Source organism: Neophocaena asiaeorientalis, unplaced genomic scaffold (assembly GCF_003031525.2).
Source record: "Neophocaena asiaeorientalis asiaeorientalis breed wild unplaced genomic scaffold, Neophocaena_asiaeorientalis_V1.1 scaffold396, whole genome shotgun sequence".
NCBI classification, from domain to species: domain Eukaryota; kingdom Metazoa; phylum Chordata; class Mammalia; order Artiodactyla; family Phocoenidae; genus Neophocaena; species Neophocaena asiaeorientalis.
The window spans coordinates 3,871,170-3,888,068 of record NW_020172455.1 but is presented as its reverse complement, the minus strand read 5'-3'; the positions used below and the strand labels follow the sequence as shown (position 1 = coordinate 3,888,068).

General features: G+C 48.7%; 1 protein-coding gene across 1 annotated transcript in view; it reads left to right on the top strand.

The window, feature by feature from the left end:
• The window catches only part of ASAP2 (ArfGAP with SH3 domain, ankyrin repeat and PH domain 2), a 129,569-nt gene that overhangs the window by 80,877 nt on the left and 31,793 nt on the right, over positions 1-16,899 (top strand). Inside the window, exons 10-14 of the mRNA XM_024737737.1 lie at positions 5,285-5,388; positions 5,486-5,555; positions 10,035-10,122; positions 15,376-15,424; positions 15,502-15,668. Coding sequence (XP_024593505.1) covers positions 5,285-5,388; positions 5,486-5,555; positions 10,035-10,122; positions 15,376-15,424; positions 15,502-15,668 — 478 coding nt within the window. The remainder of the gene's footprint in view (positions 1-5,284; positions 5,389-5,485; positions 5,556-10,034; positions 10,123-15,375; positions 15,425-15,501; positions 15,669-16,899) is intronic.

Sequence of the window (16,899 nt, the reverse complement as noted above, 5' to 3'; positions counted from 1 at the left end):
ACGAGAGCTCTACTGGAGGTCACCTCCAAGGAAGGTGTCACCCCGGTGTGGGGTGGGCAGGTGTGTGTCAGGAAGGAGGGTTTGGAGGATGATTCAGAGTTAGGAGAGGCCCAGCAGGTGAGACAGGTGGGCCAGCTTCTGACCAGGACAGAAAGCTTGCCTGGTAGCCGGCTGTCCAGCAGCACATACCGTTTGAACCCTAGGTCTTCCACTTCCTGCCAGGGTGACCTCGAGCAAGTTCCTTGACTTCTCCACGCCTCAGTCGCTTCACCTGTAAAACAGGAGTGATGTTGCCTACCCGAGAGCTGTTATGAGACCTAAGGGACGAGTTCTGTAAAGCACTGACACATTGTCTTGATAAACGGATACTGGTTCGTTCATTCATTCCGCAAGTACTGGGCTCCTGATGCGGACGAGACAGGAGTGAACAGAAAAGACCCGATTCCTTCCCCCGGCCTTGGTAGTTGCACAGTGGTGGGTGGCGGTGGTGGTATCTCTGAGGGGTCCTTCTGCCCACTTGACCCTTCTCTGTTGGCTGGTCATCTGGCACCTTGTCTTCGTGACTCTGGCCCCGACCTTTGCCCCCTCCACGCTCTGACTCACACTCCAGTCTAGGCTGATGCCCTTGCTCCCGACCCCGGCCTGTCAGGTCCCCCCGACTGCCCCACTCCCCCGTTCCCAAGCCTTCGTCGTCATCACTCCCCCTGTCCTCTCCCCTGCTCTCTGTTGTCATGGCATCTCCTGCTTGCTTCACTTCTCAGGTTTTTCCAGGCACGTGATAAGCGTGACCAGTAATCAGTCCTTATTACAACAGCATGGCTGGGCAGGTAGTATTAGCCCACATTTACAACTCGAGTCTGAGAGGAGAAATGCATTTGCTGGAGTTTTGGGGCCAGGGTTTGAGCCCTGGTCTGTTCTCTGTCAGCTATATTATGTGACTTTAATATCTTGTGTCAGAATCTTTTAAAAAGCTACCCAGAGGGACTTCCCTGGTGGTCCAGTGGTTAGGACCTGGCACTTTCACTGCAGGGGCCCACGGTTGGGGAACTTAGATCCCTCAAGCCATGCAGTGTGGCCAAAATAAAAAAAAAAAAAGCTACCCAGAAATAATGGGGAAGAGGTGGTAAGAGATGTTAGAACACTGTTCTTTGACCACAGCTTAGTGCTTGCTTAGCAGAGCCCCCAGTTCCCGGTGCGTCCACACACACACACACACACACACACACACACACACACACACACACATATGTCCATGGACACACCTGACACGCCTTGGGAAAATGGGGAGTGATTGGACATCACAGCCCTCCCTTGGCAGAGAAACTTTAAGCTTCGTGAGGTGACCCCTCGGCAATCTGTTCATCACGAGAATTGACCGAACACAGACTTTCTGAGAGGTGGACAGGTGAATTGAAAAAGTGTGTGTGACGTTCTAGAGTCTTAGGGAGCTCGGGGATACTTCTGATGTTATGAGTAGACGTGTGTGTGCGCGCGCGCATATATGTGTATATAAAGTATGCAGTATCGCCCTTCCCCGGCCCCACGCCCTGTTCCTGAAGATTTCAGATATTGAGTCTACCGCTCATCTGGGCGGTTTCTGCTTCAGCAGGACCCAGTGGCTAACACTTCATCAGGCCACACAAAACTTAAGATCATGGGCAGTGCCTGGGATCTGAGAACTTGTCTGGATGTCATAGAACAGAGGATTTGTGGATACTGATAGAGTTTATGAGAGCTTTCTGAAGGTCCATAAAATGCCTACTTAACTTATATGCTTCAGACATATAACAGCCTCCACGTGGAGGCTCACTCAGTCGAGTCTTAGGGTGTCCTTGGCTCTCCTGGAGAAGCGCAGAATACGTGGGAGAGTCTCCAAGAATCCAGGCAACGTGGATGCCCCGGCAAGTTGCCTGCTGTATTGTTAGACGATGGCTCTCCTCAGAAAGAGAGGCTCTTTTCCCTTGAACTGTATTCCATTCAGTTGAAATCTCAGTATGTGAAAGGGCCGACTTCATTTGTCACCCCTTCCCTTGATCAAGTGTTCTGTGAAACACTTGTATAAACAGGTGAAGAAAGGCTATTTTTGTTGGGTCACATAGAAGTCACCTGGAAGATACTGAAATAATTAGTTCTAAAGCAGGTTCAATTATATGTTACACAGATTATATTCCTTACAAATTTTAAATTTCATAGTTTCAGATTTGCTTGCATTTTAAAATTGATTCAAGAAATGCCTTGTCTACAGAATAAAACAGTGATTTCATTCCTAACCTCTGGCATAGGGTCTGATTCTGTTGAAAAGAAGAATGTCCTTTATCCTGTTCATAAGACCTGTGAAGAGTTCTGATTAATACCCTTAGCATAAACACTTTTAGCAGTGTTGTCACCTGGTTTCATCACTTATTTTGTGCAGGATTTTTTTTTCTCCCCAAATCAAGAGACATATTTCTTGGTTGTGCCATTTAGTCTTTTGACAGGTTTATTTTCAGTCTTTCACAGCGATTCAGATAGGTGAACAGTATTTCTCCGTTTCCCCTCCACTGCATACATTTCCAGTGATGTTTAAAGCTGGGTTTGTTCTAAATGTCTAGCGCTAGTATATACTCCCCTTTGAGAGAATGTAGAAACTGGGACCATCCTCATCCGATGAATGAGCTGTTTGCCCTAGTTGTTTAGAGGCATGAACTCCCTGTGGAAAAGGACATTTCTCCTGTTAGGGGGTCTGCTTATTCAGGGTCTGTTGTCAGTTCAGTAATGGAATACTTGAGCCCCTTATTGATTTCTCAGATGAAGGTTTTTTGTTTTTTAATTTTTTTGCTGAGTTATCCCATTTATATTTCAGAGTTTAAAAAGTCAGTGCTAGACAGGCCACGTTCATGGATTGGAAAACTTAATATTGTTAGGTTGGTAGTACTTCCCAAACTGATGTACAGATTCAGTGTGATCCCCATCAAAATAAAATCCTAGCTGCCTATTTGCAGAAATGGACAGGCTGATTTTAAAATTCATACGGAAATGCAAGGGACCCAGAAGAGCCAAAGCAATCTTGAAAAAGAACAAAGTTGGAGGACTCATTCTTTCTGATTTCAGAACCTTCCACAAAGCTATAATAATCAAGATAGTGTGGCACTGGCATGAGGATGAGCATATAGATCAATGAAATAGAATTGAACCCTAACATTTATGGTCAGTTGATTTTCAACAAAGGTGTTAAGACAATTCAATGAGGAAAGAACTGTCCTTTCAATAAATGATGCTGGGACAGTTGGATAGCCAAAGCAAAAGAATGCATTTAGACTCCTACCTCACACCATAATAAAAAATTAATTCAAGATGGGTCAAAGACCTACATGTAAGAGCTAAAACTATAAAACTTAGAAGAGGGCTTCCCTGGTGGCGCAGTGGTTGAGAATCTGCCTGCCAATGCAGGGGACACGGGTTCGAGCCCTGGTCTGGGAAGATCCCACATGCCGCGGAGCAACTGGGCCCGTGAGCCACAACTACTGAGCCTGCGCGTCTGGAGCCTGTGCTCCGCAACAAGAGAGGCCGCGACAGTGAGAGGCCCGCGCACCGCAACTAGAGAAAGCCCTCGCACAGAAACGAAGACCCTACACAGCCAAAAATTAATTAATTAATTAATTAAAAATCTAAAAAAAAAAACTTAGAAGAAAACATAGGTGTAAATCTTCATGACCTTAGATTAGGCAATGACTTCTTAGATGTGACATCTAAAGTACAGACGACAAAAGAAATAGTAGATAAATTGGACTTCATCCAAATTAAAAATTTGCGTTTCAAGATTTTTTTAAAAAACGGTCAAGAATTCGGGTGGCTGGCTGTGGCTTTCGGATGAAGTCTAGGCTCTGACTCCAGCCCGCCTGTCCCTTCGGCCGATGGGCGCCCTTATCTTGGCTGCAGTATTTGTCCTCGTTTCCCTCCCTGGAGGATGGCCACAGCCACCACTTTCCTCTGCAGGCCTCCGCGTGTGTCCCTCCCCTTATCCTCTGGCAATTCTCACCTTCATCTTTAAAACTCTCTTCTTCCAGACGCTCCCATTGTTTTCTCCGTTTGACTCTTCACTTCTGGAGCTGGTGTATTCTCAGTTAGGATCATGTTGACTGTCGTGCACTGGTTCTTTCATTGTTTGGGCAGCGCCTAGGGTCCCAGGGGATGGTCAGCTGCTCGACAGTGGAGTGAGGCTAGCTCTGGATCCTTGGGCGTCCTCTGGTGAGGGCACGAGGCGCAGTGGAAGGGGCCTCAGGGTGCGAGGCGGAGTACCCTTCCACCCTCCGCTCTGGCTCCAGCGAGCCCTGCCTTTTGAGCAAGTCCGTTATTTTCATCGTTTCTGTTTCTTCTGTGATGAAGTGAACTGGCTCGGGAGCTCTCACAACAGATGGAGGCAGCTCTTAGTCCTGCCCGGTTGACCTGTGAACTCCTTGTTCATGTTTTGCTCCCCTTGTTTCCTTTGCCAGAATTTCCAGGGTTAGCGCTTCTGGTATCATCTGTGAAACACCAGTCGAGCGCATGTTGGACCCCAGACACTGGACTTAGGCCCAGGGGATTCATTAATGGTCTTTGCCCTCAAGAAGCTGAAGGCTGGAGTTTCCCAGCGGTGGTGGACTTGGCCATATTCTCAGCTGACCAGGTGGACAGTCTGCCCTCAGGCTGGAGCAGTTGGGTGTAAGGCCATGGCTCCTCTGCTGGGATTGATGGGGTCAGGAAGCAGATGTTGTTCGTATGTGTTACATAGCAGGTATTCACACACGTGGTCTCACTTAAGCCTTCCTGTATTTACTGTCCTTACTAGAAATTGTTTGCCTGTTTTCCCAGGAGGAAACTGAGACAGGGAGCTTAAGTAACTTGCCCGAAGTAAGAGGCAGAACATTGTTTTTGTGTTCTTTTGCTTGAAAGCCCCGCCTCTTCCAACATGTAGCATTCCTGCCTTCCTTCTCGAGGGCTGCTTTTGCCACACCAGGAGCTTCTTGCCACTGTCAGGGACTTAAGGCTAGTAAATAAGTAAAATCTCGTAATTTCCAAATGGCTCATTCTTTCAGCCAGTGTGGGGATACTGGCATTTGTCATTTCCTTCTCCAGCCTGGTAGGTGGCATTTATGAGTTCCAGGGTATGAATTTCATGTCCCTTTTTTGGTGTGTTTAAGAGGGAAAATTCTCTAATTTAAAAAGAAAAAAAAAATTTTAAGGGTGTTAGTGTCTCTGTGTACTGCTTTTTAAAAATTGGAACCTGGACAGGATTAAAAACCACTAACATCTTAACTGTTTTCAGGATTCACAGCTTCGCCAGAGCACAGCCTATAGTTTACACCAGCCTCAGGGAAACAAAGAGCACGGCACCGAGCGGAATGGCAACCTCTACAAGAAAAGCGATGGGTACGTAGACGGCGTTGCTAGGGTTTCAGTGTGTGTTTGTAATCTCCTGTGTCCAAAATTTCTGAACTCTTTTATTTTTTCCCCATTTGTCTGTAAGGATCCGAAAAGTGTGGCAGAAAAGGAAATGTTCAGTGAAAAATGGTTTTCTGACCATATCCCATGGCACCGTAAGTATCCTCTGTCATCACGGGCTCCGCTGTAGCGGGATGAGGGCATGTGGGCTGGAGGCCTGGCAAGGGGACCAAGCCCTGTGCTGTGGCACTAGGCGTGCATTTTAAACAAGGTCCCTGCTGAGAAGAGCCTGTTTGGGTGCCTCCTCGGTTTGGTGCCCTTGTTGACGCTCCCCTAGCAGGGGCCCTTACTGCCTCACAGGGTCAGGAACACCTGAGGAGCCAGGTGGTCTGTATTCGGAGGCCTGTGACTCCCAGAAACAAGCAGCAAACCGCTCCCCAGCTTCCTTTGTCTGTGGAAATTGAACATCACACTTGGAAAGAGTTCTACTTTTCCATCAAGGGAAAAGAGTTTAGGTAGTCAGGAGTCTGGGAATCAGAAATCCAAGAGAAGAGCAATTTCAGTAATTTTATTGTAGACGTACTGCACCCAGCCTTCATTGGGTTCTTTTTCTACAACCCTGTGTATAATTGCCCGTGCAGGAAACTGAGCCAACATATGCTGGGCCAGTTGGAATGCCAGTTGGAATAAAATGATTTTCTTAATCTGGCTTTCGGAGACGAGGGACTGTGTAACCACAGTTACAAACACAGCCCTTTTCCACGGTGGGCTTTACGCGTATGATCACCTTACCTGGTGTGACGGGATCTGGTGAAAGCCGTGGAGGCCGGTAGATATTTTTTAAACGTCTGAAGGCAGAGTTGGTTGCTGTCTTGCTGAGAACGAGGACGCTGGTGGTGGCCTAGGTTCCTGCACCCCAGGTAGGAGGCCTGGCCCTGACCTCAGTCCCATAGTGGAGATGAGCCTCAGCCTTCGTCTTTCTTCCTCTGTCCCCACCAGCTCCCCCATGAGAGGCAGAGCTGGGCAGGAGCGCAGACAGCCTTTTCAGGGCCCTGGCCAGAGATCATGGCTCAGTGTGGTTCCAGAGAAACCCTGCCCTTGTCAGTATTTAGGAGTGAGGAGACAGAATAAAACCCCACCTGAAGGGTGGCCCTGCAGCGTGGACTATGTTCCACGGGGTGGGAGTGGGGTCCCTTCCTTTTCACCCACTCTGTATGAGAAGGGAGAGAGACCACAGAACTAGCAGATACCAAGTGTCTGGAGGGCCCTCTGGGGCCCTCTGGCCTGGGGGATTGAACGTGGCTCCTGCCTGGGCAAATAACGGTCGTTTCTCTTTTCCAGAATCCAGCCTTCACTGGCCTTCTTTACACTCACCACGTCCCTCATGGGGCCGTGCAGTTTGGATCCTGATGTAATATTTTTCCTGTATGGACGCGTGTGTGTGTGTGTGTGAGAGAGAGAGAGAGAGAGAGAGAGAGAGAGAGAGAGAGAGAGAGACAGACTGGGTGTAAGTGCTGTTTCAAATGGAGAACGTTAGACTGCATGAAGGCCAGGTTCCCTTCCTGCTCCAACACCTGCGATTCTGTGATTTGCTTTCGAATTGTATTCTACTCTGTTTTGGGTCAGGTTTACTGCCTCAGTGCAGAAAATCTCATAAAACAAGACTGGGTCTCGCTTCATATTTGTTTACAGCGGTAAAGCCAGTTGGGATATTTGCTTCATTGGCGTGTCCACTAGACCCAGGGCCTTGGCTTAAGCCAAAAAGTGGTTCTCCCCCCCGACCACAGAAAGGACAGCAGGTCTGGTGATCCTTTGCCGACAGCATAAACTTTGGGTCTCTTCATTTCTGTTGCTTGAGCTTCCTCTCAAGAGACGTGGAGGCTTAGTTTTCTTTCAATGTTGACGGGCTGCCGCAGTTTTTGGCAGACAGTACGGTTATAAGTAGCTTTACCAGCATGCGGAGGGCTCAGCTTGTCACGCCACTCGCATGTTGTGTTAGTGCCTCGCCCTTGCGGGGACCCTTCTCTAGGGAGTCCCGCTCTCTGGATGCCGCTTCCAGCCCAGAGGAGTGGCAGGTGGAGGCTCCGTCCCGCTGCCTCTCCTGGGAAAGGAGTGGGTCCCTGTGGCAGCCGTCTCTGCCGCGGGGCACCCTGCGTGCTCTGGGGGGCCAGGTCCCGACACCTCAGTGCTGCTGTGATGTGAATTAACCTCCACCGAGAAAGACAGTGGAGACATGCCTGTTGGGTTGGGTTTGGCTCCTTTCCTGGCTTACCTGTTCAGCCAGCATCTCCCTGAGTATGTTTGTTAACTTACCGTCAGGAAAAAAGGGACAGGTTAGGACATGAGATTCTTGTATTCTGTATTTTAGCAGAGGGACAGTGATAGCATCGAGGATGTATTCAGTAGAAAGCCCAAGTCGGTATTCCCCGTTAGACAAGGCTGATTGTGTTTTCTGGCCCTGGAAAGAAGTTATCCTTGGGACAAAATGACTCTAATTAGATATCCTCTTTGCCAAATTCGTCGCTTTGCCACACCACCAAAGGCTGGAGACTGTATTAAGCTGGAAGAAATGTCTGTTGTTTCTTAACAAAATCTAAAACAATTTTTTAAATGATCATCAGTCATGCAGAAGGAAGACTAGAAACTTCCTTTTAAAAGCCTGACAAGACTTCCCTGGTGGCGCAGTGGTTGGGAGTCCTCCTGCCGAGGCAGGGGACGCGGGTTCGTGCCTCAGTCCGGGAAGATCCCACATGCAGCAGAGCGGCTGGGCCCGTGAGCCACGGCCGCTGAGCCTGCGAGTCCGGAGCCTGTGCTCTGCAGCGGGAGAGGCCACACCAGTGAGATGCTTGCGTACCGCAAAAAAAAAGAAAAAAAAATTATTTAGTCTGTCGCGGACAGTATCTTTATCTATAAATGTGGAGTAGTTCCTGCCTCAGAGTGCAGCGGGGAAAATTAAATGAGTTAATTCATTAAAATTGCTTACAACAGGGCCTGCCTCAGGTAAGCACATAATAGGATAATAACAATAGCGGCAGCGGCAACTGAGTAAAGGTAGCTATTACTATTCGAAATCATCTTCTGGTCCATGGAAGATTTCTGTATTTACCAAAGTGCATCACCCCCTTTACTGCTCCTGCTTCGAAGACTCAGTGGACACCAGCATTTGGAAGTAGTCCAGGAACATCACCTAAATGCACCTGTCTAGTTGTGTGACCATATGAGGTAATGGAACAGGCGCATACTTTTTATGGGCTGAACACCTTGGTAGAGTGCTTGGTTGCATTTGTGCTGTGGTCTCCTACTGTAGAAACGTATCGTTTGGTGTATTGGTTCCTGGACGAGCCAGTTAATTGTATTAATAAAGATCAAAAATAGGATTGATGGTACTTCTACTTGGAATTGTCAAGGCTTGCAAGATCAGGCAGAGCTTGGAGTCTTTGAATACTGGTTTCTGATGACCCAAGGGCATCTGTTAGGCATCGGCAGACTGCAGAACACGCAGTGATTTCCACGTAAGAGATGTCAGCACAGCCGTGAACCAGGAGAGTCTAGTCCAACCCTGTTTATCCAGCTTCTGCTTGTCCCAAATTGCTGTCATCAAACCCAGTTGTTCACACTGCAAGGATCAGTCCTGTTTTAATGGAGGCCACGCTGCCTCGCCCCTGACTCTGAGCTCAGTGGAGAGGGGTCTATAAATGCAGGTCTGCCCAGATGTAGACACATGTGAGTGTGTATCTCGATTAATCCCAAATCCAAGCTTTTACAATTTCTTGACATGGCTGGTGGCCACGGGAAGGGGTAGACAAGAACAATTGAACTCTTAAGACATTTTATTTGGTCTTTCTTTTAGCAGCTTGGTGGGTGGGTAAGATAAGCCTTTCATACTTGAATATTTCTCCAAGATTTCTGAGAGGCGTTTTGCCATTCAGAATTTTTTTTGTTTTTTTCTGAAATTATCTTATCTTCTACCCTTTGCTTTTTTGGACTAGTTATGATAGTTTCTGAAATGGTAATAAAATAGTCATTTTTGACACATCTCTGACAAAAACTTATTGTAATCTCTTGTTACCATTGTGTGTGGAGGGCAGAAGGTGGGGGTCACGTATGTGAACAAGGTGGGTTTTGTTGAAATTTAAGTGACAGATGGCTGGCATTAAGGATTATGAATATATATAATTTCTCTGTTATTTTTGTGCTGTGAGGTTACTTTCCCTGAAAGTGAGTGTTTATACTCAGGAAACCACTTTTAAGATCACCAGAAATTGATGTGGGTGCCCACGTGCCCAGCTGATCAGGACGGAATGTCTCTGAGCTTTAGACGGGGAGCATTTTGATCTCGGGGAACCCACTGCCCTTGACCTCAAAGCTGGGCTGGCATCACTTGTTATCCCTGTCTGGGTGGGTGTGTGCCCCCCCCCCCGTGTCCCTTTCAGGGAGGGGCAGCTGCCCCCTGGGAGCTGAGGTCCAGGGACACCCTGTGATGTGCCTCTGTCATGCCTTCCACATGAAAACCTGCCTTCTGATAGCTATCTTTGCAAGCCAGTGAGAACCTGTTCTTGCTATATTTTAATGAGGAATGATACTGTGGTTTCCCAATCCTTTCCACCCATCTCTGTTTTTTTATCTTTCAACAGGCTAACCGGCCTCCTGCAAAGCTTAATCTATTAACCTGCCAAGTGAAAACCAACCCTGAGGAGAAGAAGTGTTTTGACCTAATTTCACGTAAGTTTATTTCTCAGACGCTGTGCTGCAGAGAAATTATTTTACTCTCATCTAGGGCATCAACCCCATTTCAGACAGTGCATTAACTTAAAGAATTGGTTTTCAAAGAGAAAGCCCTTTATTTCAGGTGACTGCGTGCTTTTTATTTCCGCTGGTGATGGTCTGCTTGCCGGTCTCTCGGTTCAGGGCTTGAACCTGCGGACGGCCTTGCTCCACTCGCGGGATCTGTAAACTTGGGCACGTCCTCTCAGCTTCCCAAGCCTTGGGTTTCCTATTCGTAAACAAGGAGATTATACTAGATCAGCCCTCAAGCCTAAAAATCCCTTCACTTCACTATAAAAAAGGACAGTTCTGTCATCAGAGCTCCCCTAACTTGGGCGCTGTTAGAACTCCTGCACCACTGATGCGATGAGGCCCCCGGCAGAGCCCTTGAAACTCTCGGGTTGAAATCTACTTGTCTTCCCGCCCCAGAATTAGTGTTTCTGCTCCCGTGCTGCTCGTCTTTGTGGCAGACCCAGAAGAACCACCACAGAAGCACATTGTGGCGAGTGGCCTCTCAGCATCGCCTACGGAAGAGGGAAAGGGCGAGCGATGTCTTAAAGAAGCGTGATGGCCTTTCTGGTCTTGGCAGTTTTCGGTGGCAGGGTTACGGTTTGGGGGAAGGAAAGGGCCAGCTCCCCTTTCAAAAGGCAGTCACTGGGGATTTGGGCACAAGAGTTATATTTATAGAGGAAACCTCTGGACCGTGCCTTTGGGGAAGATGAGCGCTGTCTTATTTGCCTCAGTATCCCGAGCGTGAGGTGGCTGCTTTTTAACATGTGTGCTGGCTTGTATTATTGAGGGTAGGAAGTTCCTGTGTAAGTTCATGCTCACAGCAAACTTAGAGGAAACAATCACCAGCTCCTCTGTGCTTGGGGAGGAGACGGAGGCCCGGGCTGGTGCCTGTTCTCATGCGCCTGGTGCAGCGGCCCGGGCTGGTGCCTGTTCTCATGCGCCTGGTGCAGCGGCCCGGGCCAGTTTCCTGTTCTCACGCACCCGGTCCCAAGCTGCGCAGTGTGGCGTGTGCTTTGGGTGCTGTTGGTTCTGATCTTCAGCTTCCAGGCGGATTTGCAAAATAAAAATCGACTCTCTCCGGCTTCCAGGGCTGTGTGCCGTGCTCAGTTTCGTCAGGCCCGCAGGTTCATTTACCCTCCTCGCTCTCCGATCCTTCACTCCCTCAGGACGGTGTGGAATGTGGAAGATTGCCCATGCTTTAAAATGTGCCCCTGGATGGCAATAAAAAGTGACAGTTAAAGGGAGACAGCTTGAGGGTCGTATGTGACGTCAGCCAGTGTCTAGGGGACACTTGGAGGGCTGCGGCCTTTCCATCTTCTGAAGCACTAACTTATGGGAAGGGGCGCATTCCCCTCCAGTAGCTGATCGGCGGTTAGTCACGGAGTATGAGTTCTGCGCCTGGGGAGGTGGGCCCGCACACCCTCGCTTGCCCCAGTCGCTCCAGCACCCCTGTGGGGCCCCCGTCAGAGACCACGTGTGCAGAAGCGTTTCTTTCAGGCGTGTAGATGACTCCGAAGCCTCCCAGCATACACATTTGAACAGCTGGCCAGGCCCCGGGCATCTGGTTCTGTGCTCGCGCACTGGCCACCCATTCGCAAGATTCCATCAGTGTCTTTGCTCTGTTGCCTGACGTGATAAATACCTTCGGTCAAGAACTTCCAGCCTCCGGTACCCGGAAGGGCTTGCCGAATTTGGTCCTAGGCGCTGAGTCCACTGTCGTCTTTGAAAAATGCTCTCATCTCTTCTTGCCACTGTCTTCCAGTGGGTAGAATGAATCCCAGTCCTACACACTTGTCATCCTCAGCTAGTTTTCAAGAGGTGATGCTGCCCTGGGAGCATGTGTAGTGGCAGTGCTTTGTTGCAGCGCTATGTGGGTTTGGGTCGTTACAGAGAAACGTCGAAACTGGTCAGACCCCCCACCCCACCCCCAGGAACCATCAAGGGAGACACTGCAGAGCTAGAAAACCGTGACCTGACGAGCGTCCTGAGAGGTGGGGGCCTGGCTTCGGGTCTGACTCTACCTGCTGACGGGGCTGCTGGGACACACACGTATCCCCGAGACACCTTTGTGCTCATGAAACATCTGGGTGGCTGGAGAAATAAAAGTCAAGCTGTAGATGGGCAGTGAGGATGCTGTTTCAGGTGTGAGTCTACCAGGCCCCGAGGAGCCGCCCCTTCCTCCTGTCCCTCAACCTGCAAAGCCAGCTTGGAATCACCCAGAGAGCCCGGGAGGAACAGACTGGATGCTGGCTTCAGCTGTTTCCCTGCAGGATCCTCCTTTACCGATCTTTCCCCCAGACAGGGACTCCCCGCCCAGATCAAGCCATCAGTGGGCCTGGCTTCTCAAGGAGGACGTCCCTGTGGCAAGGCCAGCCCTTCTGGAGCCTGTCTAGTCCTCTTGCCCTCAGATTGACCCCACTGTTTACGAATTCAAGTCCTGAGCCATTATCCTCAGATCATGCAGTCATGCCAGGTGGGGTGGGAGGTGTAGGAGAAGGTGCACATGATCTAGGTCAGTCCCCTGAGTGGGATGGACCCACAGGGTGCCTCTCCAGGCCCACATGGAGGGTTCATGGCCAGCTGGAGCCCAAGCCTGGGGCCGAGAAGCAGCCCTTCCCAGGATACCGTCGCAGCAGGGCTCTGGAAACCTCCTGTTTTCTCCTCCCTCTAGTTGAATCTGCTAGAAACTGTTCTTGGTGTAAAGGCATCGTGAAAGAGTGTCCATACAAGGGAATTCTTTTTTTTTTTCAATTTATTTTTTATACAGCAGGTTCTTATTAGTTATCTATTTTATACATATTAGTGTCTACATGTCAATCCCAGTCTCCCAGTTCATCCCACCACCACCAGCCCCCGCCACTCTCCCCACTTGGTGTCCATAGGTTTGTTCTCTACATCTGTGTCTGTTTCTGCCTTGCAAACTGGTTCATCTGTAACATTTTTCTAGATTCCACATATATGCGTTAATATACGATATTTTTCTCTTTCTGACTTACTTCACTCTGTATGACAGTTTCTGCGTCCATCCACGTCTCTACAAATGACCCAAATTCGTTCCTTTTTATGGCTGAGTAATATTCCATTGTATATATGTACCACATCTTCTTTATCCATTCGTCTGTCGACAGGCATGTAGGTTGCTTCCATGACCTGGCTATTGTAAACAGTGCTGCAGTGAACATTGGGGTGCATGTGTCTTTTTGAATTATGGTTTTCTCAGGGTATATGCCCAGTAGTGGGATTGCTGGGTCGTATGGTAATTCTATTTTTAGTTTTTTAAGGAACCTCCATACTGTTCTCCCTAGTGGCTATATCCGTTTACATTCCCACCAACAGTGCAAGAGGGTTCCATACAAGGGAATTTTTATTTGGAAATTTTCACTGAGAATTTCCCCTGCTTCTCCACCATTCACGTGTTAAAATGCAGAACTGGCCAGAGAAATGGGTTGCTCCCCCGTCTCCTTGATTTTCCTGTGGCATCTGTACCTGGTCTGACCATGAAGTGGCCTCAGGGAAAATTTGCAGGGTTTTAGGCCTGGTGTCAGACCCGGTCCTCTGGTGCAACCTGCCATGGTCATGGCTTCCCGAGGACTCTGAGTTCCACTTAGAGTGGATGTGGACCTGCCCCCTCCGGCCCTCCTGCAGGTAAGGCTCTGCACACCAGGTAGAGTGGGGGCAGGGAAAGCGGCCTCTCTTCCTAGCACCCGACCACTAACATTTGGATCACAGGATTAAGTTTATTTTTCTGAACTTGACACGAGTCTCTTTTTTTAAAAATAATTATTTTATTTTTGGCTGTGTCGGGTCTTAGTTGTGGTATGCGGGATCTTTCATTGTGGCATGCGGGCTTCTCTAGTTGTGGCGCAGGCTCCAGAGGGCGTGGGCTCAGTAGTTGCTGCGCGCTCGGGCTTAGTTGCTCTGTGGCATGTGGGATCTTAGTTCCTGGACCGGGGATGGAACCCGCGTCCCCTGCATTGGAAGGCGGATTCTTAACCACTGGACCACCAGAGAGGTCCCTTGGCACAGTTCTCTTAAACCCTGTTCCTTTCCTCAGCAACAGGCTGGGGGTAGAGGGTGCGGGGTGTCCCCTCCGTGTCAGGAAAATAGGAAGAGGATCAGAGCTGGGGTCAAAACCTGACCCCTCGGCCACTGGGTGCGCTTGTTCCTGCCTCTTAACCTCTCTGGGCCTTAGCCTCCTCCCAGTCAGCTCACCAAGGATTATCCTAAGAACTAAAGTGCTTTCAGGAGTGTAAAAGCCGCAATGTTCACTCACTTTGAGGGGCACAGGTGTGTCACCGCTCTGCCATCTGCAGAAGTTGGATCTCCTCCCTTTTTTTTTTCTTTTTTGTTTTTTAAATTTAATTTTCTTTCTTACTTTGTTTTTGGACTGATTGTAGGCAAAGAATTTCTGTATATCCCTTACCCAGCTCCCCCTAATACTGACAGCATATAGTACGGGTTATCAGTTACTATTTGGTACGTAATATCAGCCATGTCTGCAACTGTCAAAACCGGGAAGTCTACATTGGTGTGATGCTGTTAACTAAGAATCTTATTCAGATTTTACCATTTTTTCCACTAGTGTCCTCCTTCTGTTCCAGAATTCTCTCCAGGATTCCACATTGCTGCTGTTATTTCACCCTAGTCACGTACAGTCTGTATCAGTTCTGTATCTTTCCTTGTCTTTCATTACGTTGATACTTTGAAAATTATTGATCAGTTTTTTGGTCATATGTCCCTCAGTTTGGGTTTCTCTGATGCTTTCCCACAATTGGACCGAGGCTATACACTTTGGGCTAAGAAGGCCAGAAAGCTTGTAAGATACTCGCTTTAGATAAGGCTTTTACTATTCAAAGGGCCATAACAATTGGGGGCCAACTCTGTAGCAAGTTAAAAAAAAAAAAAAAGCTTTTGAAAGGATAGTGATGGTTTTCATTGAAGAGTTTCAGTTTTTGGAAGTTGCTTCTCTTTAGACTTGAATGGAGGAAAGGAGCTGGCTCGATAATTTGCATCAGAAAGCCACAGTTCCCAGGCGAGGGCTTGTAAAGGGCAGGAGGGAGTGCTTGGTTGTATACAAATCATTGACTTCGTGGCAGAGTTTAGACTCTTCCTGAGGTTAATTACAAACCACTTTCTTTTGGAATTGTGTATGGATTACTGTCCGGGCTCACAACTGATGAAACCCCTCTTGCCGTGCAGATGACAGGACATACCACTTTCAAGCAGAGGACGAACAGGAATGTCAAATGTAAGTTGTTTGGGGGTGGGACCTTGGAAGGGCAGTTGTCCTTGGGATTTAACACAGCGTCACTGTTATTTTTCTAGATGGATGTCTGTGCTGCAAAACAGCAAAGAAGAAGCTCTGAACAATGCATTTAAGGGAGATGACAATACGGGAGAAAATAACATAGTCCAAGAACTGACAAAGGAGATCATCTCCGAGGTCCAGAGGATGACAGGCAATGACGTGTGTTGCGACTGCGGGGCGCCAGGTGACCCAGCCACCCCCTCCAGTTCTAGGACGTTTAAATCCTGTTCCGATTCACAGAAGCCAGTCACTGATTTTCCCTTTCATTTCAAACACCAAGTTCAGCGCAGCCCAGCCTGAGCTCACGCTGTCACACAGATGCTTACTGAACTGTGCGCAGACTAAGTGGGGGAAAGGGTGGGAAGATGCCTGCCTCCGGGCCCTCAGAGCAGGCCTGCGGGGAGAGAGCCCCATAGAGCTGAAACGGTTTAAATGCTTTTTGAGAAATGAAAACAGAAGCACACAGCGAGGGTGGAACCAGGGTCATCCGGTCATTGTATTGGCTCCAAACTGCGGCTTTTTCCGGGATTCAATCCGTCCTCCCTTTGTACCGCTTTGTAGAACTTCTGCAGCTACTTTAAGCCGCTGTCTAGTCTGTGACCCTGGAAGAGCCACTTACTTTGTTAGGTGTCAGTTTCCCTTTTTGGAAGATGAAGGGACCAGTGGAGATTGTCTGTGAGCCCCGGCCAGCTGCCACATTCCGTGAAATGAGGTGTTTATTTCTGTGTTTTCATAAGGCCTACTGGGGTTTCATTTTCAATGGATATAAACTATCATAGATTTTAACAACCAGTATTTTAAGCGTTTAATGAGCTGACTTATTCCTGTAGCTCAGATGGGCCGGTGTTAGGGGAGCTTTGGCTGCTTAGGGTGGCCATGTGCCTTTTCGTTCCCCTGGTTCTGTGACAACTTCCATTTTAAAAAAGGCACAACGGGGCTTCCCTGATGGCGCAGTGGTTGAGAGTCCGCCTGCCGGTGCAGGGGACGCGGGTTCGTGTCCCGGTCGAGGAAGATCCCACATGCCACAGAGCGGCTGGGCCCGTGAGCCATGGCTGCTGAGCCTGCGCATCCGGAGCCTGTGCTCCACAATGGGAGAGGCCACAACAGTGAGAGGCCCGCGTACCGCAAAAAAAAAAAGGCGCAACAAAAATAGAGTGGACAGTTGAGAAGTGCCGTAGGTTCCTGTTACCCTGGAGGCTGTATCTGGGGGTAATTTGAGGAATTACCTCATGGGGTCTCGGACTGTTAAAAACATACCTTTGGCAGGAGATGCTGCAGGAAGTGAAGGTAGCGAACTGTGCTTTTTCTTAGATGAGGACAGTGTAGTACTTGGACTTCTAAAACACTTCTAAGAATCAAAGCTATGACGTTTTTGTTTTAAAATGCTAAAAGACAGTCTGAGTGATATAAAGCAG